At 54.9% G+C, this 26197-nt stretch overlaps 12 protein-coding genes across 12 annotated transcripts, besides 8 other annotated features; 4 read left to right on the top strand and 8 right to left on the bottom strand.

Annotated features, from left to right (window-relative positions):
* Positions 1–1772: 1772 nt before the first annotated feature.
* EKO05_0002629 (uncharacterized protein) lies at positions 1773–2822 on the top strand (the record flags this gene model as incomplete). The annotated part of the gene is made up of 1 exon (XM_038945099.1): positions 1773–2822. One exon carries the CDS (start codon positions 1773–1775, stop codon positions 2820–2822), a length of 1050 nt encoding a protein of 349 aa, XP_038801223.1.
* Positions 2482–2521: a tandem repeat.
* A 401-nt stretch (positions 2823–3223) lies between the features above and the next one.
* EKO05_0002628 (uncharacterized protein) lies at positions 3224–4705 on the bottom strand (the record flags this gene model as incomplete). The annotated part of the gene is made up of 1 exon (XM_038945098.1): positions 3224–4705. One exon carries the CDS (start codon positions 4703–4705, stop codon positions 3224–3226), a length of 1482 nt encoding a protein of 493 aa, XP_038801222.1.
* Positions 4706–5153: 448 nt separating this feature from the next.
* Positions 5154–5892, bottom strand: EKO05_0002627 (uncharacterized protein; the record flags this gene model as incomplete). The annotated part of the gene is made up of 3 exons (XM_038937934.1): positions 5154–5402; positions 5454–5753; positions 5803–5892. 3 exons carry the CDS (start codon positions 5890–5892, stop codon positions 5154–5156), a joined length of 639 nt encoding a protein of 212 aa, XP_038801221.1.
* Positions 5893–8266: 2374 nt separating this feature from the next.
* Positions 8267–9045, top strand: EKO05_0002626 (Peptide-methionine (S)-S-oxide reductase; the record flags this gene model as incomplete). Its single annotated transcript, XM_038937696.1, has 2 exons — positions 8267–8612; positions 8696–9045. The coding sequence occupies 2 exons, from the start codon at positions 8267–8269 to the stop codon at positions 9043–9045; spliced, it is 696 nt and encodes a 231-aa protein (XP_038801220.1).
* A 145-nt stretch (positions 9046–9190) lies between these two features.
* Positions 9191–9395: a tandem repeat.
* Positions 9396–10355: 960 nt separating this feature from the next.
* EKO05_0002625 (uncharacterized protein) lies at positions 10356–10985 on the top strand (the record flags this gene model as incomplete). Its single annotated transcript, XM_059635952.1, has 3 exons — positions 10356–10441; positions 10547–10674; positions 10774–10985. 3 exons carry the CDS (start codon positions 10356–10358, stop codon positions 10983–10985), a joined length of 426 nt encoding a protein of 141 aa, XP_059491935.1.
* A 78-nt stretch (positions 10986–11063) lies between these two features.
* Positions 11064–11105: a tandem repeat.
* On the bottom strand, positions 11103–12904 carry EKO05_0002624 (Amidase; the record flags this gene model as incomplete). The annotated part of the gene is made up of 3 exons (XM_038937983.1): positions 11103–11369; positions 11418–12804; positions 12858–12904. 3 exons carry the CDS (start codon positions 12902–12904, stop codon positions 11103–11105), a joined length of 1701 nt encoding a protein of 566 aa, XP_038801218.1.
* Positions 11862–11904: a tandem repeat.
* A 1309-nt stretch (positions 12905–14213) lies between the features above and the next one.
* EKO05_0002623 (uncharacterized protein) lies at positions 14214–14910 on the top strand (the record flags this gene model as incomplete). The annotated part of the gene is made up of 3 exons (XM_038938081.1): positions 14214–14384; positions 14434–14771; positions 14817–14910. 3 exons carry the CDS (start codon positions 14214–14216, stop codon positions 14908–14910), a joined length of 603 nt encoding a protein of 200 aa, XP_038801217.1.
* Positions 14911–15326: 416 nt separating this feature from the next.
* Positions 15327–17323, bottom strand: EKO05_0002622 (Deoxyribodipyrimidine photo-lyase; the record flags this gene model as incomplete). Its single annotated transcript, XM_038937826.1, has 2 exons — positions 15327–15885; positions 15939–17323. 2 exons carry the CDS (start codon positions 17321–17323, stop codon positions 15327–15329), a joined length of 1944 nt encoding a protein of 647 aa, XP_038801216.1.
* Positions 17324–18211: 888 nt separating this feature from the next.
* On the bottom strand, positions 18212–20854 carry EKO05_0002621 (uncharacterized protein; the record flags this gene model as incomplete). Its single annotated transcript, XM_038945097.1, has 1 exon — positions 18212–20854. One exon carries the CDS (start codon positions 20852–20854, stop codon positions 18212–18214), a length of 2643 nt encoding a protein of 880 aa, XP_038801215.1.
* Positions 18429–18471: a tandem repeat.
* Positions 18822–18853: a tandem repeat.
* Positions 18966–19003: a tandem repeat.
* A 1023-nt stretch (positions 20855–21877) lies between the features above and the next one.
* On the bottom strand, positions 21878–22695 carry EKO05_0002620 (uncharacterized protein; the record flags this gene model as incomplete). Its single annotated transcript, XM_038937728.1, has 3 exons — positions 21878–21949; positions 21997–22408; positions 22460–22695. The coding sequence occupies 3 exons, from the start codon at positions 22693–22695 to the stop codon at positions 21878–21880; spliced, it is 720 nt and encodes a 239-aa protein (XP_038801214.1).
* Positions 22696–23393: 698 nt separating this feature from the next.
* EKO05_0002619 (uncharacterized protein) lies at positions 23394–24365 on the bottom strand (the record flags this gene model as incomplete). Its single annotated transcript, XM_038945096.1, has 1 exon — positions 23394–24365. One exon carries the CDS (start codon positions 24363–24365, stop codon positions 23394–23396), a length of 972 nt encoding a protein of 323 aa, XP_038801213.1.
* Positions 24283–24314: a tandem repeat.
* Positions 24366–24797: 432 nt separating the features above from the next.
* Positions 24798–25925, bottom strand: EKO05_0002618 (uncharacterized protein; the record flags this gene model as incomplete). Its single annotated transcript, XM_038945095.1, has 1 exon — positions 24798–25925. The coding sequence occupies one exon, from the start codon at positions 25923–25925 to the stop codon at positions 24798–24800; it is 1128 nt and encodes a 375-aa protein (XP_038801212.1).
* Between the last annotated feature and the right edge of the window lie 272 nt (positions 25926–26197).

The raw sequence follows: 26197 nt of genomic DNA, 5'->3' as shown, positions 1-26197 counted from the left end.
ACTCTGCCAGGGAAGATAAGCACTTCGAGACTGAGGTATGGCTGGCAGAGTCTGTAGTCTGTTGAGACCGGAGAGTGGTGTGCAGAGAGAGCACTTTCGCCATCCCACGCTGGGTATCGTTCCGTGCAAGATTAACAGCTACGCTGATTGAGTGATTGGATAAGATCCAAGTGTTTGAACATCTGCGGTCTGACGAGAAGTGTTTCAGTCGACATGCGGCCTTTTGAGCGCATTACTCCGCGCAAGCAAATTGGCCAACCTGACGATATTAGTAGTGCGTTCTGACACCACTGAATGTAAGTATAAGATGACAGCATCTGCTCGATCTTGTTTGGTCTGTCATAACAGCGCTCTGCCAAAGCATACAAGTTGACTGACCCCTTGAAGTTGTGACAATCTTCTTGTTCTCGGATTCGGAAGACATTCTCTACAGGCTTGTCTATACCACCGCCGCAACCCGACCTGGGCTCGTCAACATGGATTTTGTTTGAAAACATTGTTTAGACCTGACGAAAGCCTGAACGATGCACGGATAGAATATGCAAACCGAAACGAAACGAACCAACACCCTCTACGGTCAGACAAGGTCTTCATGCTGAGATCTTGCTATCACAGCGGTTTCTCGACAAAGCTGACCTACTTTCTCATCCATTGCAACCGCATCTGGATGCCATGCCTTGGTTTTCCGAGCACCCGTCGTTCCAATAATTACATCATGCAAGCCAGGCTGCATGGAGATGTTGTTCCGCGCTCTATTGGAGGAATATTGCTTGTTTCATGTGTGAAACTGCGACTTCCCCTGGCTAATACAGAACTAGTGCTCCGATCCCACAGACCCACACCATCCAGCCTGACTTGGGTGCATGACCGTTGCACAGGCGATTCGAGATCTTGGTATTCTCCAGGAACCGAATCGACGGCCATAACAAGGCCGCGAGGCGGCAGCCTCAAAGAACACGCTGTTGATAGGGGCATTCAGGTTAACATCTCAATGCTTACTGTACGGAGCTGGCAGCGATGTGGCTTGCGGACGGACGATGACACATCAAGATCGATGCATAAGCGCTCACTCTGACGTCCGCCTACGATGTCAACCAGCCTGATTCGAAGGGAATCAGACCTTTGACAGCTGCCCCACGTAATGAGCCGCTCTTGGCACGTACCTGACAGAAACAATTGTGACCTTGGCGGCGTCAATGTTTCTGCGGCAAGATTAAGCAAGGGCGCTTGGATGCATGTTTCACATATTCGCTAAACCTGTTTTCGGTGACCACACCTACACTGGACCCACCTTTCGAGAGCCTTCCTGCCACGTGCACTGCGTACCCTCTATACTAAACGGGGTATACTATATCATGCTACCGGCAGTCGGTTCCGAGGTTTCGTTTTGACGCCCAGGCTGCAGACACGGAACACTCACGGGTCCCTCAATGTCGCTTGTTCGCCTCAAAGCGGAACTGTAGGATGGCATTTCAGGGGTCATGCATCGAACGGACTCGAACGGTCATCACTTTGCGCGCGGCATGAATCATTGTGTGCTGGGCTTTTCTCTTGGACTATCTGGGGTGAGAGCAGCGGGAGTATAAGGATGCAAAGGTACCTCGAGTGCTAAATCTCATCGCTACAGTTCAGTACCTTCTTTCCCACCTTCATTCATTCATTCAAGTCCGCTAGCCGGCTCCACATTCTTTTCAGAACTACCATCGTTTGTAACGACAACTTTCACCACTCTCTCAAACTTCTTTCCAAAGAACTTGTATCAATCCATCAACATGCTTTCCAAGATCGCTACCGTTGCCGCCTTCGCTGCTGGCGCCCTTGCCCACGGCACTGTCACCGGTGTCACCATCGACGGCAAGTTCGAGCAGGGCTTCTCCCTCGACTACTACTACGCCAAGCAGAACGGCCAGACTTCCCCTGAGCACATTGGCTGGTACGCCGAGAACCTTGACAACGGCTTTGTCGAGCCCAACTCCTTCGGCACGGCCGACATCATCTGCCACAAGGCTGCCAGCCCCGAGGGCTCCTCCGACTCCATGGCCAAGGTCGCCGCCGGTGGCACCGTCGAGTTCCACTGGTCCACCTGGCCCGAGTCCCACATGGGTCCCGTCATCACCTACGTCGCCCCCTACACCGGCGATGTTGCATCCGTCGACAAGACCTCGCTCAAGTGGACCAAGATCGATGCCCACGGTTACGAGGACGGCAAGTGGGCTGCCGTCAAGATGATCGGCCAGAACAACACATGGCCCGTCACCGTTCCCGAGTCTCTTGCCGCTGGCAAATACGTCTTCCGCCACGAGATCATCGCTCTCCACGGTGCTAGCTCCGCCAACGGCGCCCAGAACTACCCCCAGTGTCTCAACATTGAGGTCACCGGTTCCGGAACCGAGAAGCCCGAGGGTGTCGTCGGCACCAGCCTGTACACTGTCGACGATGTCATCTTCAACCCCTACGCCTCCACCATCGACTACAAGGTCCCCGGCCCTGCTCTGTGGCCCGCTGGCTCCGGCTCCGGCTCTTCCCCCGCCCCCTCGACCCCCAGCAATGGCACTACTCCTGCTACCCCGACATCTGCCCCCGCCGCCTCGTCCGCTGCTGCCTCGTCTCCTGCTGCCTCGTCTCCTGCTGCCTCGGCCGCCGCTGAGGTCACCCCCGTCGCTACCCCCACTGCCTCCCCCACACCTGCTCCTTCCAGCGGTGCTGGCTCCGAGCTCCCCAAGACCTTCACCATCGACACCTTCATTGCCTGGCTCGAGGAGGCTGCTGGTTCTTCCACCAGCACCAAAGCCCGCCGCCACGCTCGCTCGCTCCTCTTCTAGACGCCTTCTTCTGTCTACAAGTCGGAGTCTGCGGACGACACGATTGATGTTCTTGTTAGAGTTTAAACCCTTCTTGAGAGTGGATTGTATCGTTGCACGATGACCACAACTTTCATTCTTTGTGTATAACTCACACCTTTTTGTAGCATGGCGCTTTTCAGGACTGAAATCGGTTCTGTGGCGAATATATGCTTCGCTGTTCGAAACCTTTCTTCTTGCTCACTGTGACTGTTCTGTGTCGTGATGACTTCATCTTGCCTTGCTTCCATGTACAGTCAGTCAATAGGCTCACGGGGGGAAGACTGGACCCACTGCCTCCTTGTGCACAGTCTACATTCACTGTGAATTATTATCCACCTACCCGTGAACTGCCAACGAGACCTTTCCTCTTAGCACTTCGCTCAAAATCTCTGCTCCAACCTCAACGCCATAAGACCTGCAAAACATCTGATGATGCAGTCCCAGGTCACCATCACAATTTCCAAGCCAGGTTCATCCCTCGACAGCTCGGGTATGATATCCGCTAGCCTGTGATGTTTTAGGTACTTTTTCTTCAATTTGCGATACTTATGACCAGTTCGTGCTAGCAACCTCTCGAACACCAGCTTCTCAATGCACCTTCCCAAGTCTTTCTCCAGGGTCTGACAAGTGACCAGATGGTGTGGTTCCTGTTCTTTGATACAGTCCACAAGTTCGAACAGAAACGCGTGTGGTGGAATTCGACGGGTGCCAGTTGTGTATGCACCAGCCTGTTTGCTGGTAATGGAAGCATATATCATGGTCAAAATCTCAGAAGCCTCTCGTTGGTCGATGATGATCGGCTGTGTCATGGATGGCTCCAAAGGCAGGTTTTGGGCCCTGAGAACCATAGTAGAAACGAGGTGTGGTTGTCTGGGAGCTGATATGTACGACAAACTGGCGGAGTGGTCACAAACAGTGCATATCAAGCCAAGATCGTTGTTTCTCCAGAAATCGCAGCGCTCTGTCAGGTGAAGATGACATGCAGTGTGTTCATAGCCAGGGAGTTGTACAGCGCTACCATTGGACAGGTAGATCTCGCCCTTGTGACGGGCCCGATTGTTGCAGCCTATGCCGGCCAGACTGTGTTCATCGGGCATCTCGTACGGGGCCTGCGGGGGAGCTGTCTTTGGTCTTCGAATGTCGTAAGTCTTTTCTGTTGACGAAGGCGCCAATCGAAAGACTGTTCCATCGAAGGATCTGGGCGTTTTGTGTACGCGAGCAGGTATACTCGCGTTGCAACCGTCAGCCGAGTCGGATGATGTGCTAGGCGTATTGTTCCATTCTCCTGGCGATACGAGTTGCACAGGTTTGGGCGCCAATCCAGCTTCTCTTTCTGTCATTGTCTCTGCATTCTTCCTAGCCTTGCGAGAAGCCCTGGGCTTGCGTGGTTTGCTGTCTCTCGAGCCTAGGGGGCGGCCACGCTTGGCACGATTACCTGATGTCTTTGCTTTTGTGGCATGTTTTAGATTGCATGCACGATGAAAGCCAGATTTCTGCTTTGTTGGTGGTGCAAATTGCGCTTGGTTGTCTTCCAATGCAGCCTCACCCTGCAAAAGCAGAGAGGGTGGTCGTTGTTCATCGAAGTACAATAGGCTGCCAGTGCTGAGTGTATGTGGGCTTGTCCAAGCTGTGTGTGCGGAGTCTGTCTGGACCGCGTCCGACGAGGATGGTATCAATCTCTCCCGTGCGTCCGCTTCGATCGAAGCGATCAATGCAGCGAAGGCAGCAGGCGAGAGAACCTCATCGCTCTCAGTCGCTAGTGGGTCTGGGTCAAATGCGAGATTAGGCAAGACATCGTCGCTGCCGTATCCGGAGTCGGACTCCCACTGGCTCCATGAGTGCTCGTGACACTCGCCAGCCATGTGGTTGACCAATGCCGCTGTTGCGTTATTTAGCGCTCGTTCAGTGATAGAAGGATAGATAGCGAATGGGGACAGTGAGCGATGCTGATGCGAAACGATATCAGAGCCTAGTCTATAAATGATGGGAAGAGGTGTTTGCTGGCAGAGGATGTGTGCTAGCGAGGATCTTCTGAGCTACTCATGTGATGGCAAGTGCGCTAAGCCGACGAAGCAAGGCAGGAGAGATCATGCCTAGCAAATTCGAAGTTAGGCTTGCCTAACACGTTCCTCGCACTCACGGGTCACATACGAATCAAGCATTCAAAGATTCGACCATGGAAAGATTCAACCACGAAAAGACTCAATCGATTCAAATCAAGAGACTTGTCCGTAAAACTCTGCACTAACAAACTCAATCCCATACTCGCGCAAAGTTCCGAGCGTAATACCACAGAGGAGCACACCCTACTTAACCACTGCCAGGGACACACTTCTTCCACTGCACGTAGACGATCTGCTTGAACTTGAGGTCGGTGGAGTCGGAGGTAAGCAAGCCAGTAGCCTTCGAGTTTGAAGACGTCAGACGGATCTGAGAGTTGATGTTCAACAGATTACCCTTGCTGCCGCACGGTGACATGACAGTAGAAGTGCTATCGGCTTCATCGTGTTTGACATAGTCGCCTGTCACAGGGCCGACGAAGTCGTACTGTGTACTGGTCTGATACAGTTTAGTCGTTGTACGAAGGTTTCTGTGAGGCGAGCTACGTACCTGAGGAGCCAAGCCCGCAAAGTAATAGGTAGACTTCAGCGTGCCACTGATGCCCTTCTCGATGTTTGCGTAGCCGCGGTAGTCGGCACTCAGAATTGAGTACTGGAAACCTCCGGGATACTCGAGCTCGACGGTGAGCTGACAGTTCTTACGCTGTTCAGTGACCGGGATGTTGGGACCAATGGAGGCAACGTAGGCATCGTAGATCAGGGTCATGGTGCTTCGATCGTCTGAGATGACAGAGCTGACGGTACCCTGGGGACATCCTGTTCCGCCTGTACCAACTTTGGTAATTTTGACCTGGGAAGATTAGCCTCGACAACCAGTCTTACAGATTTGAGAGGTGTACCTGTCCTGGAGCGGGAGCATCGCCTCCGTTAAACGTTGGAAGGGCTGGAGCCGCAGCAACGAGCGGGACAAGAGCAAAAAGCCACTTCATGGTGATGGTGCTTGGGTGTGGAATGGAGAGCCTTGAAGATCTGAACGAAGGTGACCGAGTGTGGTAGAGTGATGGTTGATCATTTGGGAATCTGGGGCAGACTATATACTTTTCACAAGGACCCGTGGTGGTCCAATAGTTCCAGCTAGGCCAAACCGCAGCCATACACCGAGGGCTCAGCGTTGTCGCCAAGCTTAGCAGCAATATCGAGAGCTCATGGTCCGGCGGTCCGCTGGTAAGCTACGGTCCAGAGCCATCTCCAGGGCGGAGGCGTCCTCGTATAGACAGTAAGTGTAGATGCACCTGCCTTTGGATGGTCTCGTAGACTAGATCGCCGCATTCTAAGGTACACAAGAAGTTCAGCCCCCAGAGATCACAGCTATGCTCTTACGTGAGCTGCTAGCTAGAAAAGATAGTTTCAAGCGAACCTGTTCGTTTTCGAGACAGAAGATGGCCTGGCCCTTGCACAAAGCCCCGTCCTGGTAGTTGCAAGTCTGGTCTCCCGTCCACAAAACCTGGAAAGCGGAGGTGGGATTCAGCCGGTCCAGATGTTTGCTCCATGCATGTATCTGGAGACATACTCAATAGCTCATGCCAAATATAGGCTCTTTCTCAAAATAAACATGTTACGCTTCTGAGACACGATCCTTGGACACTTTCCAATTCTTACACGCAGCATGCGTACAGGGCTGGCACAGTGGACAGATATTGAAGCTCAGCAAGGAACGCTGGCGATGTTCGGTACCGGGCCTGTCGAGATGAATAGTCCAGATGCTGGTCGATAGCGACGCAGGTTGAATGTAGCGTAGGGGAGAGAGCGGCGAACCCAGTCAATCAGCCTGGTGTGCGATGCAAACAGATCATACTATCACCTAGTAGCACAAGAGTTGTATCCTGTCCGAAAAGAGAGGATTTGAGGTTCATGTGCAGGGCTTACCCATGTCGCAGATCCTGGTAAGGTGTGCAGACATCGACGGGTTTATTAACCGCAGATTAATGCTTGTCACTCCAGAGCGTCCAGACGGACGACTTGGCAAGAGCCCAGCCGCACGGAAAATATGCGCTCAATTCGAAGGCCGACAGAGGAAGCCTATGCACTTTGTTCGTATGGTCTTCGAACCATCTCGGCAGGCCTTGCATTCCAGGAAGGTGTATATCCAGATGAAAAGCGATTCGGTCCAGACCGCAAGCCCAGCTGCTCGATGCGGAGAGTACATTCAGCCGGCATCGAATCTCGCGAAGGAGATTGACGGTTCATTACACACGTTGAGTAATAGAAACAGAAGCTCTACCCGGTGAAGCGAGCCGCGAACGTAGCATTGAGCTGAAGTTGAGAACTTTGTTATTGTCATGCGACCTGGAGTATGGAAGAGTACTGGACGAACGGAGGTGTACACAGTACGGTAGTGTTTCACAAGATCTGACCGTGCAGAGCTGATGTACTGAAGTCGCGGCACGACCAGCAATCGAAAGGTATCTCACTACATGGTCTGAGACAGTTGGTCGTATATCTCGCATTCAGCATAGTCGATCCCGTCACCGAGGCATATCGATGAAGTCTGTGACAGAGATATCGACGCGCTGTGATTGCAAGAAGGTGCCCCGCACTGCCCCACAATTGCAACTCATAACAATATCTAGCGAAGAGTGTGATCAATTGCTGCGCAACTTAACGTTGTTGTAGGGCTTCTCTATCTAGCCTCTAGGCATTCCATAGGAGAGATCTTGCTTGTCGATGCTCGAATCCATTGCTAAGCGTTCATTTGTACAGTTCACAGTACGCGGAATGCTCAACGCTGTGCTGACCGAAGTACTATGTACGTGGAACGAAGATAGCGTTTCTGAACGCAAAACTCCGAGAACCTTTGAGTCCGATTGTTCGACAGCTGTTTCCAGCACAGGCATTACTGGACAGGCTGGCTAGGTTCTTGCCCATCGACCAGTACCGTCAGCCGTTTGCGCGTGTTGGAGAGAAAGGCACACTCACGTGACATTGTTACACATATCCGCAAGTCATCGCCTCAGTAAACAGCAACAGCAGCTCGACATCAAGTACAGTATTGAACCCCAAGCCTGAGTGAGTTTGTAGCCTTTTACGACCAGGTATTGGTTCAAAGGTCACCCCGCATCAATCTGCACGGCAAGCCTGAATTCAACTCTCACAGAGCGACCGCAGCTCACGACTATACTTCGTATTACACCACAACGTAGAGGCAACACACCGCTGCCGTCGAAAAAGATGACAATCCGCCACAGCCTCGCTTCGGCGCGCTCGTCCGGAGACGCTCCAGCTTAGACGGTGCCACGCGATTTGTCAGAAAACGATGGCATCATCGAACCCTCGTGGGGCGAAAGCGCGCGACCCATAAAAACAATGCCGTCCAGTCATGGACGCGCCCAAATCGTTACCGAGCCTCGCATCGCCAACCTGAAGCTCCTCACCTACACTTGCGCTCCTTTCCTTCTTTACCTCTCCATGTCCTTTCTCACAAAGTTCTTCCGGCCATTCACAACCAGCATGTCCTCCGCGCCCGCACAACCGATGAACGTGCCCGAGGGCGCAAAAGCGGCGACCGTCGCCGCTGGATGCTTCTGGGGCGTTGAGCACATGTACAGGCGCGAGTTTGGCAAGAAGGGCCTGTACGATGCGCGCGTTGGGTACATTGGCGGCGACACACAGAACCCCGGGTACCGCGCTGTCTGCAGTGGACGAACCGGCCGTAAGCCATGTTTGATATTCGCGCGCGCCACCGATGGCAGCGAGTGTGAATTCCAAAGCAGCATTGTGCTGACATCCACACAGACGCCGAAGCCCTCCAAGTAGTCTACGACCCCGCCAAGATCGAGTACAGCTCGCTCCTCGAATTCTTCTACAAGATGCACGACCCCACGACCGAGAACCGCCAGGGCCCAGACGTCGGCACCCAGTACCGCAGCGCCATCTTCTACCACGACGCCGAGCAGGAGAAGGTCGCCAAGGAGATTACCAAGAAGGTCAACGAGCAGTGGTGGAAGGGCGCCGTCAGCACAGAGGTCCTGCCTGCGGGCGAGTGGTGGGATGCCGAGGCGTACCACCAGAAGTACCTTGACGTGAACCCAGGCGGATACGAGTGCCCGAGCCATTTCTTGAGGAGCTTCCCTCCGCTGTCGTAAGCGGCGAGTTGGATGTGAAATAGACATTAAGTGCGCACGACGCATGAACATGTTATGGAATGGGATTAGATATCAGACATTATTGCTAGCGAGCATGAACATGTTATTTTCTTGATTGCGTCTTGTTTATGCGCCTTGTGCGAGTGTGGTGAGGTGGTGAGGTGGTGAGGTGGTGAGGTAGTGAGGTGGTGAAGTGGTGAAGTGTGAAGTGGTGAAGTGGTGAGGTGGTGAGGTGGTGAAGTGGTGAAGTGTGAAGTGGTGAAGTGGTGAGGTGGTGAGGTGGTGAAGTGGTGAAGTGTGAAGTGGTGAAGTGTGAGGTGGTGAAGTGGTGAAGTGGTGAAGTGGTGAAGGCCGCTACAGTTGTGACTTTACCGGAACCAGGGGTATTGAGCACACTATCAAACGTATCTGCAGGTCCCATGCTGGCCGTCGAGTCAAGGATCTATACATGTGGCTGCACTTGAAGTCTCGAAAGTCGACTGGACGTAAGAATTCTCTGAATTCCATGTGAAAAGGAGATCAGAGTATCCCGTGGAGGCAAGACGCAAAGAGACAATCATCCACCTACCCACCCCAACCGCACGATCCACCATCTCGACAAGCGACCAAACCACGCCTGGACCTCCCAAGAGGCAGCAGAACATGTCCGTCTGCCAGTGTAGCTACGCTCGGTTACCTATGGCCCGCGCCTGTGGGCTCGAGACGACGGACCCGCAGCTCGACACGCTCCAGGTTGCCGCACCAAGCCCAATCCAGCTCTCGCAGCCCCGCACGGAGGGTGGCCCAAGCTTACACCTCACCTCAGCCGGTCTGCCTCTGCGCAGCTATGCGCAGTTGCAATGCAGGCGGAATCCGACATGTGTACAGCGCGCCATGAGGTTACGAGCTGCATTTCTACATTGCTGAAGGTAATCCAGATGGACAGGCCATCTGCACCTTTGGATCTCGAGACAAGGTGAAGGAAGGCAGGTCGCAGCTTGGTCTGGAATCCCACGCACCGCACCGCTCCCCTCGCGGACGGGCGCTACGTCAACAGGCGCGCATCCCGGGCGGTCGCGGGGGGTGGGGCTAGCACCATCCCGCTCAAGGGCCCCTCTAGTCTGCGTAGAGAAAGAGCTGGATTTGGAATCCTGCTGTTCCCTGGGCGTTATCTGATGCTGCTGTTGATCGCGCAGCAGGATGGGTGGAGCGGTATAAATACCCTGAGCTGCAGCTGCTGAGGACCTTGTTGGTTTCTCGTTGACCTGTGTAATTGCCATTTGCCAATCAGGATCTCGGAATCTCGGAACCTCGAGGATACAATACACAATATGTCCAACTTCAAGGGTCACTGCCACTGCGGCGCTACTGAGTGGACGGCCACGCTGGAGAAGGATCAGCAGGCGCATATCCTGTGGTGAGCTCCATCAGCCCTTCTCCGTATCGTTCTCTGCCGCCGCTCTCCCATCAACCAAAACCAATTGGGTGCTAGAGCCATGGCTGTCTGACACCCTCCATCCAGCCACTGCAACACCTGCAAGCAGCTCTCCGGCTCCACCTACACGCTGAACCAAATCATCCCGGCCAAGAACCTGTCCTTTGCAAAGGGAGGCGACAGCCTGGGCAAATACACCTACAAGGGCGATTCTGGTACGTCTCGCCTTCTCCACACGCTACTACTTCACCTCTACACCTCACCGCTTTGTCCCGTCATCACGAGCTCGCTGCTGATGTTACGATCGATTCCAGGCAAGAGCGTTTACTGCTACTACCGCCCCACGTGCACGACGCACGTATACCACGCGCAGGAAGCGCTGGGCCCGGATAGCATCGTCCTGCGCACGGGACTGCTGGACGAGGGGATGGAGAAGTTTGCGCCCGCAGCCGAGATTTACTGCAAGGTGAGGCTTGGGTGGGAGAAGGAGGTTGCGCAGTCGTTTGACGCGATGCCGCCTTCGTAGATGTACAATTGACTTGTTCGAATGGGAAAGAGCATCGGTATAGGCAATGCAATGCAATGCAATGTGACATGGTTATGATGGCTACGCTGGTTATGATGGCTACGCTGGCTACGCTGGCTAGTCTACCTCGAGTAATGTGTATCGCCCACCATGCTTGTCTAGTGCGTCTTCGGCCCGCTCCATGATGGCGAGCACTTTTTCCTCCTGCAGTCTTCGCCCCACGACTTGCACGCCGACGGGTAGACCGGCCATCTTGGCGGCGTCGTAGTGCTTGTACGCGCCCTGTGCGATGCCATTGAGCTGCTTGAATTTGAACGTTGCAGGGAGCGCGTCGGCGACCGCGTCGACGTGGGTCACGGGGAGCACGCCGGCGGAGTAGTCGAGCTGTTCAAGTCAGTAGGTCGAGGGCCGAGGTTGCAAGACGGTACGTACCAGGTTGAAGAGGAACGTGTAGCCGCACGAACTAACGGCGTCGTGCATGCCTCCGTGCGGCACGGCGGGCGTAGCGTTGGGGGGAACGAGCATGGCGTCCATGTCCTGCGTGTTCCACCAGTCGTAGAACTGCGCCTTGTATGTCTCGCGCCTGCCGGCGAGCTGCCAGTACTCGTAGGCGGATTTGGGACTCCAGTCCTTGATCAGGTCGGCCCAGATGCGGTCGCGGCGGACGTACTTGACCCACCAGTAGTGCAGCTTCTTGACGAAGCGCGGGAGGCGCATGTAGCGCACCATGACTGCCGCACCGAGGTCGTTCCATTCGCCTGTGCGGAAAAAGGACATGAACGTCTGCCCGCCGTCGGAGAGGAGCAGGTGGGAGGCCAGCTTGAGCGCTTCAAAGGGAGACGGCGGGGACACGTCGAAGACCTCGTGGCCCTCTGCGCGCAGGGCGTCGGCGACCAGGCTGAGGGCGCGGGCGCAGGCGGGCGATGGATCGACGACGCCGTCAGTGCGCATGACGCCGACTCTGAGCACCTTCTTGTCTCTGTACTCATCTTCCAGCTCCTGGCGCCAGGCGAGCGGGTGGACGGTGTAATCGTAGTCCCAGGGCTTGCACTGGATCAGGCTGCGGGTGAAGTAGGTGAGATCGTTGAGCGTGCGGGCCATGGGGCTGAAGACGGAGGGAATGGCTTCCTGGCCGGGCATAGCGGTGTTCATGCCCATCTTGGGCCAGCGCCCTGTACTGCAGCGGATCGAGTAGCAGCCGCTGAAGTGCGCAGGAACACGCACACTCCCCGCGACGTCGCTGCCAATGCCAATGCGGCTCCCTCCAAAGGCAAGCAGAGCGGACTCGCCGCCGGTAGAGCCGCCGGGCGAGTAGGCGGCGTTGTGGGGGTTGGTGGTGCGGCCCCAGACGTCGTTGGTGGACTCGAAGGAGAGGAGGGTGGTGGGCAGGTTGGTCTTGACAAAGGGCACGGCGCCGGCGTCCTTGAGGAGGCGCACCATGGGCCCGTCGGCAGCATACGGCTTCCCAGTGTGCGTGGAGAAGCCGACGCTGATGTCGAAGCCCTTCACCTGCACCGAGTCCTTGAGCGAGACGGGGATGCCAGCGAGTGGGCCCTTCAGGTTGCACTCCTTGGCGGCCCATTCTTCGGCCTCGGGGAAGAGGATCTCGGTCGCGCAGTTGGTCTTCTCGTGCGCCTTGAGCGTGACCTTGGCGTACGCGCGGAGGAGGTCGACGGGGCTGGTGACGTTCTTCTGCACATCTTGGACGAGCTCCTGGATGGGCTTGGCGAGGAGGCGGCGCTCTTGCGGCGTCAGGGGGTAGCTGTAGGTCGCAGGCAGGCTCGCGATCTTGGTCGCGCGCTCGTGCTGCTTGCGCTGGCTGTGACACGGACGATAAGCAGGTGTGGGGAGCTTGAGCCTGGAGGTGCCTACCAGTCGACCCGGTGCTTTCTATACTCTAAGAGACCCATCGTGATCATGCTGGGAGGGGAGAGGGGAGAGAGAGGCCCAGAGATCCAAGGGAGCCCCCAAGGCGTCTCGTGACACTTATCGTCGGCATTGTCGTGAGCAGTGGCTACCGCTATCTCCCCCAGCTGTCGGCATGGCGCGGTTGTACCTGCCCCGGCGCGTCTAGGGCGTGCCGCGCCGCAGACGCGGAGAGAACATGTGCACCGAGCCTTCCATCACTCCGGGCACGAATACTCCATTACTCCGACGGTCCGACGCGAGCAACACAGCCTGACGTGATCTCGTCTTCAGCGTAGTGTTGCCTGGCAAAAGCCAGGCAGTGTGGTGTTGTTCGCAATGACGTCAGGCTTCGGCGCGTCTTCTCTTCTCAGGCTACAGACCAGCTACGCAGTACGCGTTGATCAGCAATCAATCTGCACCACCACCTGAGGCCTGCGCCTCGTCTGTACAGCGTGCATCAGCTCCACCATTCACCACCAGCGGCCGTCTTCAGCCAACGTGTGCAGAGCTCTGCGCTTACACGCCGAGGCCATTGATCCACCACCCACGGTCTGGCCGCACATGTCTGCATCAACACCAACATCACCACACACATCGCTGCACTGGGGACTGAGCTCATGCCCTCGTGCATCTGATTGAGCCTCAACAAGTCTAAGCATAGCTCCCGCGCGCGAGGCTGGTCGGGCAGTCGAGCTGGGACCGGGGAACCACAGCGACAGCCGCAGTCGTCTCCCGTCCACTCATTTCTGCAGAGCAACTTGGCCAATGCACCCAGGCACCATCAGCGCTCCTCGTTTGTGAGTGGCCGTCATCGAACTGACGTTCGCCGTAACAGGTCTCGTTGTCTGTAGCCGCTGCCCTGCGTCCAAGCGCAGCTCGGACATTTCTTGACGCACCGCGCTTCGAGCCTCTCATTGGTACCACCAGCGACTACTCAAGATGCCCTGAAACAACAGAGGTCCAGACGCCCACAGGCAAGAATAGCAACTCCAACATTGACATGCTAGGTGACTTTGTGAAAAGGTACGGTTGAGCGTGAGTTGGTATATAAGACATCTGTCTTTCGACGTGGTAGAAGCATCAAACAACCAACAGCCAGCTCATCACTTCTGTTTCCTTTGCTCTTTCCTTGCGATTCCTTGTCTCCTTGGTCAAATCCTCTTCTTTCCATACCAACACTCTTTACAAAAGCGTTGATCGCATCCAAACTTTCTCACGGATCACTCCTCAGTCTTTGCAGCACCTTCAGCCTTGCAACATCTTCAATCTCACGACACCTTCAATCCGGCAACACTTTCAAGCCCTTCAACACCCGCCAACATGCCTGTCCCCAGCTACGGTGCCATGCCTCTGAGCAAGATGTTCCTCCTCGTCCGAATTCTCCAGGCGCTTGCCATGGTCATTGTCATCGGCATCTGCAGCAACTTTGTCCAGATGATCGTTGTCACCGGCATCGAGCCCCCCAAAGAGTTCGTCGGTACACTCAGTGTGGTGAGCATTTTTGAAGCTATCCTACAACCACGCATCCTAATACCGCCAGGCCTGCATCGCAACGCTGTACATCATGGTCAGCGTCGGCTACTACTACTCGTTCGCCAACCTCGGCCTCCTCATCATGGCCGGCGTCGACTCGCTCCTGCTCATCGCCTTCATCGTCTGCGCCGTCACCCTCGGCAAGCCCATGAGCTACCTCAACTGCTATGTCATCGGCAAGTCATCCTACGAGGCCGATACGGCCAACGCCTATGCCTTTGTCACAGCCACCACCCAGAACCTCAACCAGGACGGCAGCGGCCTGGACATGACGCACTGGGCGGGCGCCACGAAGAGCAACTGCTTTCAAGCGAAGACCGTCTGGGGTCTCAGCGTCGCTCTTTGGTATGTCTGATTTGTGTATTACAGCCTTTTTACTAACTCCAGCAGCATTCTTTTCACCACTTCCTGCGCCCTTCTGCCCACCCTCTGGTACAAGAACAAGAAGGCCACCCCAGCGCCCAAGAGCGTTGAGGAGGCTTGAACTTGTACCAGCAGCTTTGCATTTGTTCGCAATCAAGGCCCAATTGAACAAACCACGGTGCGCACTGTCTAGGCTGGTTCTTTCTCAGCTCGTTCTATTCTGTCTATCTAAATCACAAAACGTATGCATTGCGCGGCGTTGGGATTTGCTTTACACACTGTCGCTACCGATTCATAGGATGCAGATATTGCAGGGCAATAATGGTAATGAATCAAAAACTTCGCTGATCATCATTGGTCTTCTTCTCTCTTGTCTACTCATCTATGCATCCACGTTCTGGCTGACAATGCATCATATCCGCCTCAGTCACGAAACATTATTCGTACCACTTCTCCTCATACTTTGCATTTACACTGACATCGCGAGCAGTCCACATATATCCAGGTTGTCCGGATTTCCCTATTCGAACAACCCACCTACGCCGTCACCCTCCCAATCCCCGCCTTGAACCTCTCCAAACACCTCTCCCTTGCAAACCGGTGCTCAACAATCGGCCTCGGGTACCCATTCCGCTCCGCGAGCAACGCCGCCTTGGTCCCAGCCTTGGCATACGGATTATGAATATCCTTTCCCTCAATACCCTTGAGCTCAGGAACCCACATCCTGATGAACTCGCCCTCGGCATCGAACTTCTCGCTCTGCAGCCACGGATTAAAGACGCGGAAGTACGGCTGCGGATCTACCCCTGTCGAGCTCGCAAACCCCCAGCCGCCGTTGTTGGCGCTGAAGTCGCCGTCGATGAAGGAGAGCATAAAGTGCTGCTCCCCTAGCCGCCAGTCCAGGAGGAGATGTTTGGCAAGGAAGGAGGCTGTTACCATGCGCAGCCGGTTGTGCATGTAGGCTGTCGTGTTCATGCAGCGCATCGCTGCGTCGACTAGAGGGTAGCCTGTCTGTCCGGTCTTCCAGGCTTGCAGGTGGGGGTCGGAGTACTCCCAGGCGATGTTTGTGTATTCGAATTTGAACGGTTTGTGCATGCTGGAGTAGCCGTTAGCATTGCTTTGGGAGGCGCGGTATGTATGATGACTTACCAGACGTACGGCCAGTGACACAATACGTGGCGGTAGAAGTCGCGCCACGCAACCTCGGATATCCAGCTCTGGATGCCTTGGATCCCGCCGTCGAGCTTCCGCGTCGTGTTCACTTCGCGCGCAAGGCGGACGCTAGTGCGTGCTGCGAGGGTGCCAGATGCGTGGTGGACGCTGAGCCTCGCGGTGCTGTTCTTGCTCGGGAAGTTTCGAGTATCTTTATACATCCCAATCTTCTCTTTCAGGAATCGCTCTAACCGTTCCAGAGCAGCTGCTTCCCCGGCGGGGTAGAGGTGGCGGAGGCGTTCTCTATCTTCATCTGTAAGTCGTTTGCTTTCCGGCGCTACAGGAACCTTCGCATCGAACAGGTGTTTGTACTGCTCTCGAAAGCCCGGTAGGTTTCTTGCTGGCATCGGCCGCTCATCGAGAACATGCGGATGCGCATGTAGGTAGCTGACCCAGCTGCGATACCACGGGCTGTACACCGCATACTGTTTGCCCCCGCCTGTCTTCAGCGTACCGGGCGGGACGGCGCAATCATCGTGCTGCGGCGCAAACTCAACGCCCTCCTGCAGCATCAAGTTGACCAGTTTCTCCTCGCGCCGCAGCTCATCGGGCTCGTATTCGATATTGCAAAACACGCTCTTCACGCCCCACTGCTTCGCCATCTGCACCAGCCGCGTCGGCACCTCCTTGCGCTTCTCCACAACCTCAATGTGCAACGGTATGTCCAGCTCCGCCAGTTCCTGTTGCAGCGCCGCCACGGAGCGCAGTTCGAAATCGCATTTCGCAGGGGACACCAAATGGGCTTCCCAATCCTGCGGACTCAGAATCCACACTCCTATCACACCCTTCCCCGTCTCTTTCGCCCGTGCACTTGCCTTGCTTAGGCCCGTGTTGTCGCGCACGCGCAGATCGTGCTTGAACCAGTGCAGCACCGCGCCATCAGCCTTTGCGTCGCGGAGCGCAGCTCGACTCGACGCTGTGGTCTCGATGGCAGCTTGCAGTCGCTCTATCGGCCGCGGTATCTCGTTCGCATTGTATTGCGCACATCGCTCGTTGCTCATCTCGGCGGGATAGTACCGGCGGTCTACGATTCCACTGCGCTCTTCTGGGCGCGAGTGGTCGAATACAATGTCTTCCTCCTCTTTGGTTCCCTCTCCTTCTCGTCGTTCTGCGTTGGTGGCTTCCACTGCAACCTTCTCCCCCGGCCCGCCGTTCTCTGCGTTCCGCGCCGTCAGTGGCTCGGGCGGGGCTTCGCTTTTGGGCGCGTTTGGTAGGGGCTTCGAGATCCGGGAGCGCTTGTTTGCGCGGTCGCCGAACGGGTCGGTGTAATTATTCGCAGACACTGCATTTGCCGGTACGGGAGCTTTGCGTTTGGGCGGCATTGTCTTAAAGTCTCTCTCACAGAAGTCTTGAAGTCGGGGTTGGGGTGTGAGTGGCGCAATCAATGTCTTTGCTGGTGCTGTTAAAAGTACACACAAATGTTTAGTCGCAGGGCGCACGTTATCGACTCGCAGCGAAACCAGTCACTGGAATTTTCGTTTCTAACGTGCAGAAGGAAAGGCGACAGTGATGAAAAACATTAATTGTTCCGTTCAGTCGCGTCGCGTTCGCGATCCGATCGATGACGCATGTGGTCCCTGGATCGCCGAGCTCCAGATCGATGTAGATTAGCGAACAACCCCTGTTGGATCTAGACCCACCTGTCAATGTGGGAATCAACACCGTGGATTCAGTCTACGATGTCCTCTTCTGATAGACGACAGACCGCCTAGGACTGTTTTTGCAGTTCTCGATGACTTGTTCGCGCATAACCTTGCAGCGTAGACCAATCAGTTCCTCGTCGTCCCTTCATCAAATCCTCGCACTTGTGCTTAGCGATCAATGGATTGCTCGTCTGCTGGCGGCGAGTCTCAGATGTGAACACCACAAGCTACCATGTTATATGCCCATGCTAGTTACTGTAAGAGCACACTTCCTTCTGCATTAAGTCATGCTGTTATACCATCTATCCTCCTCACCCGCCCCAGCGAGCCAGACAGCGTTTGTCTGTAAGAATATCGAACACCCCACCCGTTGTAACTCCCTCCACTCTCACCTCCGCTGGCAGACCAAACATCGTCTGTCCAAGAAAGGGGTATCTCGCTACAGCGCTCATAAGGAACTCCGTCTGATGCAAAGCGAAATAAAATAAAATAGATCCTATCCTGACAGCATACCCAAGACAAAACAGCACAAACAACACCCAACCCATCTCCTCCACCAACACTACTCTATGGAGGAGGTCGACGGCTGCGTCTCGGCGCGATTATTTGACGGTCGACGGTGCGAGCGCTCTTGTGTCGAGTGTATGTGTCGTCGAGGTTGGCGTCGGGGGAGCGGCGCTTGCCTGGAGATGACGGCCCTGAAGAAGCGCGAGGCGCATCGTAGATGACCTCGTCGTCTGACGCAGTGTATGAGGCGCTGCGAGAGTGCTTTGGCGACGAAGGCTGGCTGAGTTCGTGGTGGCTGGTGGAGGGTCGCTTGCGACTGGCGCCAGACGGTGCGAGGGGTGATGCAACAGGCTGAGGTGCTGGACGTGGTCGCTGAGCAGCTGGACTCGCAGCCGGTCGCGCTGGGGGGTGTTGATCGATCACGGGTGTAGTGTGCCCTCGCGATGGGAAGGGCGTGTGTGTCCCATGTCTTGTTGAGGACCTGCCCGATGACGGTGACTGCTTGCCCGCTCGATGGCTTCTCGCGTTCGACGGTTGACGCTGCGATCTGCCAGTGCTATTGCGGCCATTGTTCTGGCTTTCTGAGAGACTGGCGTCTTTACGGTCAACCACGTTGTTTGTGTCAGCAAGAGATCTACGAGCAGCCATACCACTGCCGCCGTTATCACCCTCGTCGTCATCATCGTCGTCGTTGTTGTCGTCCTTCCTTTCTAATCCTGCCCTTTCGTCTTCACCTTCGTCTCGCGACTTCTCCTCTGCTTCATCGGCCTTCTTCCCCTCCTCTTCGACCTCTTCCGCAGCTTGAGCGCCGTCTGCGGCAACACCAGAACCAGCGGCAGCGGCAGCGGCGCGCTCTGCATCCTCCTTCTGCGCCCTCTTACCTCGCTGGTTCTGATCTTTACGCCTGATGTTGTGCCCACGGTTCCCCAGCGTCGACTTCAAGATATCCATAGGATGCCCGACAAAGCTTCCAAGATTCTCGTGCTTCAGCAATTTGTCAACTCTAGCCTTGGAGAGAAGCATGACTGTGACCATGGTGTCGATGCGCTGCTGGAACGTCAGGTCTTGCTCCGCTTCGAGCTTGTCTTGGAGTCGCTGGTCGTGGACTTTGAGGAACCCGGGTCCGTCCTTGTGTAGTTTCACAGTCATCTCGACGAGGTCCCAGCAGGTGGCTTCCATCTCCGCTGTCGCTATCGGATAGCCATGTATGGTCAGAGCTGCCGCTGACCAGCGCTTGGTGAAGGACGTGTTTGGCTCTTGTGAGTCCTTGGCTTGACTGGTGTCCAGCATGGCCTCCTTCAGGATCTTCACGTAGGCGTGTTGATCCTCGTCGGTCTCGGGAACGGTGCTGTTGTCGACTTTGGGATCCCACCAAGCCATCTCAAGATTCCTCTGGTGCTGCCTGCGATCGTCCGCCGTAGGCAGTTCGATAATAGCATCAGCAGCCTTCTTCACATTGCCTGAAGGCTGCATCATGGCGTGGGCATTGTGAACTTTACGCTTGCGAGCCTTACGCTTCTTCTCCTGCCGTGGAGCAGGTACTGTATGAGACTGTTGGGGCAGCGCAGTTGGCACAACCTGATAGCTGTGCGTTGCATCTTGGCTCTGCGATGGAGCGTTTGAAGCTCCATGAGGCTGTACGACCTGGGAGTGACCATGATTCAATGGTGATACCTGAACGTGCTGCTGATTTTGCTGCGCCATCTGAGGCTGCTGGGGTACCGTGTTCTGTTCCAAAGGTTGAGGGAAGTGCATGAGCGGCACTTGGAGGCCCTGGAGTGGACTGGGGTTGCCAGCTGGGACTTGCAGAGGAGCTGGCCGAGGGAGATGCTGTGCAACTGGTCGATAGTCATACCCTCCCATCGGAGTAAATCCCACCAATGGTCGAACTTGAAAGCCGTAAGTGTCCAAAGCCTGCCAATTCACTTCAATCCTCAAAGTGTCGCAACGTTGCATGAGATAAGAGACATCGGCTAAGTCCCACTCATTGTAATCCTTCTGGGTCGGTAGCCAAAAGTTGATCAATTCGCCTCCGATCTGAATTGAACACTGGCGAGGCGGGGCCGCAAGTCCAAGATGGAATGCGGATCTTGCCCAGTGTAGCGGATCTTCACCGGCAAAGAACCTGTGGAACGGCTCCCGCTTGGACAGGGCAGCATGAACTGCTGAGCCTGAATCTGCACCGGAGCTGTCGAAGAGCGAATGGGGATCGACTTCCTGAGCAAAGGCATTGTCGACCGGTATTGAGAAGCGGGGACCGAAGTTCAGCTGTCCAGCATCGAATTCTGGCTGGACTGGTACGGTCGAAGGGTTCAAGGATGCAAACCCTGTGCTGATGTCGAGTGCAGAGCCAGCGGCGGGTCTGTGTTGCGCTTCGTTGACGACAGAAGCAGGGAAATGTGTAGTTGCACCGGTTGCATCGAGAAGGCGGGCGAGAGGATCCTCTGAAGAACTGTCAAAGCCAGATAATCCAGCGTTCCACGCGCTTCCCATGTCGTGTTGAGGCACATATGGTTGATAGTCATGATCATTACCGAACTGCGCAGCTGGTGTATACTGATCATAGGGTGTCTCGTGGTGAAGACGCTGATCTTGGAAGCCGACGGACGTTTGAGGAGACGCGAAGTTACTGACGTGCTGATCGGGCGTCGTGGATGTGGGACGACCATGGCCAACACCCGAACTAGCTGAAGGAAATGACATGCTGTCGCGACAAGGATGTTCTCGAGCGGCGATATTGAAGACGGTCGTCGGCGTAGTTGAACAGATGTGAACAATGTACAATATGTGTAAAGACAGTGGTGAAGGACAAAACACAAATATTGCGAGAACAAGAATAGACAAGTGATGAACAGCTCGGTTGATACGATTCCAATGCAGTTGTTGCGGTCCAGCTCGAAACTTGTGGCGTTGATGTACTGCACCGACACCAGCGCGCGCGGCGTCTGTGCACCGGCGCTGGAGGCATCCTGACGATAGCATGTACAGTGATGCATTGCGGAAGTGCTTTCACTGTCTTTTTTGGTTCGAGTAATTTTTGTAGTGATGCGCTCGAAGATCGCTCGGGATGATTGCAAAGGTTCGATTCATGTCGGTATACCACGTTGACTCTCTCCTGAAACCTTGCTGATCCGATGAACATATAATCTCATACCTCGTGAATCACCTAATGTTCTGCAGCGCGTCAGTTCTGTCCAGTAGGCTGCTGTGCATGGACTACTGACATCGTAGATGCGTATATACGAACGCAAAAGCCTGAGTATAGATACGGCCACTCTCAATTCTACTAGCAATACCCATCTTAAGTAGCAACGCTCCGTCTTGAGTTTGGTAGAAATCACCCTCGAGCTGCTTGTCAAGCTGTTTCTGGTGAGCTTGGTCGCTTCCAAGCAATCACCGAATCCTGCTATGACACAAGCGAAGTAAGCGATCAAGCTGTACGTTGCAACGACACCGAGTAATGTCGACATTTGAGAGAGGACAATCGTGATATACTCGGGGTTGTGTATGCGAACTCCCGATGAAGAACCGCGATCGGGTAGCAGACTGAAGATACACAACAAGACGGACAATAAAACATTCACGCAGATGCAATGAGAAAAAAATTCTGTGTATGAAGGAGTAGTCAAAGCGAGTAGAGTAAGGATGTTCATTATTCGCGACATGTCCCAGTATACGCAACGTCAAGCACTGTCGCTAGGCGGGCCACTACGGAAAAAATCTTGTTCAGAAGTAAGCATCAGCAAGGTAGCTTTGGAAGTTACTGTCCCTGAAGCTAGGTGTGGCCGCGCCGAAGTCCTGGACACGCATGAGTATTAAACAAAGAAGGGCGGAATCTGACATACAGTGTTCTCGATAGCCGTCCTCGCTGCAGCAGTCATGCTCTCCCAAGCAATGAGCGGCTGCTGACCGCCAAGGGTGCTCGTAGAAATCAGCTGGTGGTTGACCGGGTAGTAGCTGATGTATCCGATTTTCGGGCTAGTACCCTGGAAGGGCGGGGAGGCTTCTTTCTGGTAGCCTCCATGGGCAGAGATAGCCACACCAGTGACATTAGCAGATGTAGATTCAGCAGAAAGCCAGACGACAATGTTCTCCCAATCGTGGCGGTGGCCGAGACCGGCTGAGGGAGAGTCCTTGGGCATGTACCAGCTGTACATGAAGCCGAATTTGCCACTGTACGTGCCGGCACGAGCGTATACTTGGCCAGTGGAAGAAGAACAGTCACCATTTGAGCTACCCGTTGTTGCGAGTCCGCCACTGCATGTATGTCAATAACTGTATATCATCGAGGTGAGCAGGCCGATTTACCCAGTATTTCCTGCAGAGTCAACGGCAGGGAATGGAACACAGCCATTGAAGACCTCCAAGTACGGCTTGTACTTTAGCATCAAGGTTCCTACAATACCAGACGGCACGGTTTCAGGGAAGCCAACGACTGCATCGTGGTCGATGACTGCTCGCTTCTCGAGCCCAGTGGGAAGAGCAGAGACGTACGCCGCAGCTGCGAGGAGCTGGATAGCCAGGGAAGGAAGCTTGAAGAGCATTTTGGATGTTGTTTGGTGGACGAGGATTCTCTTGTCTTGTTTTATACAGTGAAGGGAAACTCGTCGGCGATAATGTGGATCAGCAATCAACCACGACTCAGATGGCCAGGAGCTTGGGCAAGAGCTGGCTGCATCTTCGTGTTCACGAGAGCCGTCTCAGGTCTTATGCTCTCGTAGGTCTGTTGTCGACTTTCTTGCAAGACGACACGCTCTTCGGTGCATGGCTGCAGCATCTAGCAGCTCCCTTCTTGGCGTTGCTCCCGCTGTCATATGCATGTAGGGGCATGCAGGCAACGCACGTGGCCATAAAGGTTGGGGGTGATTGGCTGCACCTTATGTGCGCGTGCAAACACCTGCTCTGGGAAATGCTCCCGAAAGATCAGCCTGCTTAATATCGAAGTTGGCAGGTCACGGGCCTGCGTTGTAATGATAGAATGGAGCCGGGATCGTTACCCGGCGTGGGAGCAGATTGTCGAAGTTCTGGCCGGCGAACAGACGCTAGTCTGCAACCAATAGGGAAGGTGCACACGTGTTGTAAGGGGTCGAACACGGGAGGTGCGAAGTAAACTCAAACGTGGGAGTTGCGTCGACAGCGATTGGAGACTGATTTCAGGTTGCGCTCTTGAAACAGAAATAATATGTTCCGGCTGATTGACAAGCAACACGGGTTCCCGTAGCTCGTACTCGCGTAGCCAGCCTTAGCCGTACCTTCTCCACACCGTCTCTGTTTTGCCCTCAGGCATCATAGGCCCCGGCAGAATCTCACGCAGCAGGTCGTTGATATCGAGCCCTCGTTCTTGGCACTCCTGCCACTGTCGTGGGTAGCCCAGGCTTACTTCCTCGAATCTGGTGTCGTCGATCCAGTCTGTACGTCGAATGTGAAGGTGCCCGCTGACAACGACCTTCGCATTGAATTTGGTGTGCCAATCCTCCGTCTTCTTAGTGCCGCACCAGAGCGAGAAGCGTGGTATGCGAGGTAGCTTCACCAAATCCTGGCGCAGCGGCCAGTGGTTGATGATGATGAGGGGCGTGTCGGGGTGTGATGCGATGGCGGCCTGTAGCTTCTTCTCCGTTTTCGCAACAAGTGCATTGCACCACTCGATACGGCTTGCATACGGGTCCGGGTGCAGAAGATGCTCATCCGTAGCTTCAATGTCCTTCTCCCTCGCCCAGTCCAGCGCATCCTTCAAATCCACTCCCTCGGGCCGGAAGCTGTAGTCGTACAGCGTGAAGATGGGCGCGATAAGTGCCGGCCCGCCTTCGCCGTCCCATAGCGTAAACTCGTCTTCTGGAGTCCAGACGCCATGTTCCCGAGCAATGGCGACACACTCCATGTACTTTTTCTCGCCACGCAGACCGTGGTCTTTTTGCGAAGGTAGTGTGTAGAGCTCGTGGTTGCCAGGGACCCAGAAGACGCGCCTGAAGCATGCCGTGGCCTTCTCGAAGGCTTGTCTGCAGTTGTCGGCGCTTTCGCCTACATCACCGCAGAGAATAAGGCCGTCGTTCGCTCGCGGTTCTAGCTTCTCAAGAGCCTCGCGGTTGCCTTTGAAGGAGAGGTGGATGTCGCCGATGGCCCAGAGGCGACCTGGAGGGGTGGGTGGGGTAGGCGTGGGCGTGGGCGTCCGCGACTGAGCAATGGCATCGTCTGCGACAGAGAGGAGGGGGTCCATGGCGTGTGCGCTGATTTCAAAGACTAGGTTCTAGGACCTGACGACCTGACATACTGATCTTGTGTGTGGACGTCTGCCAGGTTTTGAGAGCTGGTTCCGCGCGAATGCATGCGTGTCCTTGCAGCACGCTGTCAGCAAAGATGCGGTCATCGAGCACGGACTGCAACACCATGGTTTCGCTATCGTTATCGTCCCTCCGCTATAAACTAAAATCGCAGCGCTCATCGTCACTCGTCCAGTCTATTGCTAGGGTCAAACATGGAATTGTGTTGGAATGTGGGTGAACAAATAAACTGCTGGTAGCGCAGAACGGACCTTTGGTCTCTAGCACGGGACATTAAGCTGTGTGGCTGGCTGGCAGACAGAGCTAACAAGGGGAAACCGCATTACATCTACTTTCAATAACTAAACTCCATGGTACCACATCGAAGCTCAAATTGTGTAGGATGGCGGTGCAGCATCATAACCTGGCGGTGCAGCTGCTGGTGGCTGGTAACCGCCTGTGTTACCCTCCAACACGCCTGTGAACACTGTCTCTCTCGTCCTCTGAAGCTCGATCCGCGCCTCCTTCAGCTTCTCATTCGCGGCTTTCACGCTACCCAAAAGCCTCTGCTCCCTCTGCTCGCTCTCCCTGACCAGATCTCCACACTTGTGCCCAGCCCTGTCGACCTGCGCCTCCGAATCCTTGATCTTGTCATGCATTTCCATATCACTGAAGATGTTGTCGAACACCACGTCCCCCCAAATACTGCCAGACGCGATGTTGAGCTGACCCAGGTTGGGAAGGTGCGGCGCGACTTGCTGCAATTGCTGCTGCAGCATCCGGACTTGCGAGATGCTGCTCTCAGCGCGCTCAAGCAGGCTGCGCTTTTGCATCGAGGCTATGGTGCCTCCACCAAACATATCCCATTGCGACATGCCATGTGCATCGTCGAGGTGGCTGCGCGCTTCACTGAGCTTGGTGCTCGTTTGGCGTAGCAAGAACTGTACGTGACGTTCGTGTTCCAGTTCCTGATGGATGGACTGAACATGCTGAGACGCAACATTACAAGCCTCCTCCTTGCGGTCTTCTTCCGGAAACTCGGGTGTTTGGCCGGCGAAAATGGAGTTGTAGAGCTGATTGAGCTGTTGCTGGAGCTGGTTGTGGCGAGACGTATCGCTGTCGAACTTCTGCCTTTGCACTTCGGCTTCAGCCTTCAGCTGCCTGACATAGGCCAGCTCGTCCTCAGCAGTTTTCTGCTCTTGGATGGCATCGAAGTATTCGCGCTCCTCTTTGGCTGCTTTCTCGGCGAAGCGTTCCTTACGACCAGATGCTTTGTGAGCCATACGGCGAAACGTTGATTCGGAATACTTCTTATGGTCCTCCAGCTCGAGGCCTGTCTTTTTCCGAAGCTCTTCTACGCGCTTCGAGGTGTGTGCCTCTTGTGTTTTGAGATCTTTCAGGTAAGCATCTTGCTGCTGCAGCTGAGATGGCGCTTGGTCTGTTTCCGAGAGACCTTGAATAATCTGCGCGTGCTGAGAAGCAGCTTCGTGGACCTTTGGTTGAATTGATGTCATCATGTTTATCAGTATGTGAAACGTTTGATGTGCACTTTCAGGTCAGCGAAGCCGGGCTATATACTTGTTTTGTTGCGCAAAGCATTATCGTCTTGGCCTACGTTTGGTAGGCACGCCTTACACAGCCTTAACGTTGGAGGCCTAAGCTGTACCCGTTAGTCTACCACGGTGATGATCGTCGATTTCTGTGGTGTTGTTTCCAATTGAATCGATCACAAGCGTCAGCCAAGCAAGGCTGAGCTGTCCTGAACAGGCATAGACGTGGCGCAGGCATA

The sequence above is a fragment of the Ascochyta rabiei genome, chromosome 4 (genome assembly GCF_004011695.2).
Source record: "Ascochyta rabiei chromosome 4, complete sequence".
NCBI classification, from domain to species: domain Eukaryota; kingdom Fungi; phylum Ascomycota; class Dothideomycetes; order Pleosporales; family Didymellaceae; genus Ascochyta; species Ascochyta rabiei.
The sequence above is the reverse complement of the archived record's forward strand: the minus strand, read 5'-3'. Positions and strand labels throughout refer to the sequence as shown.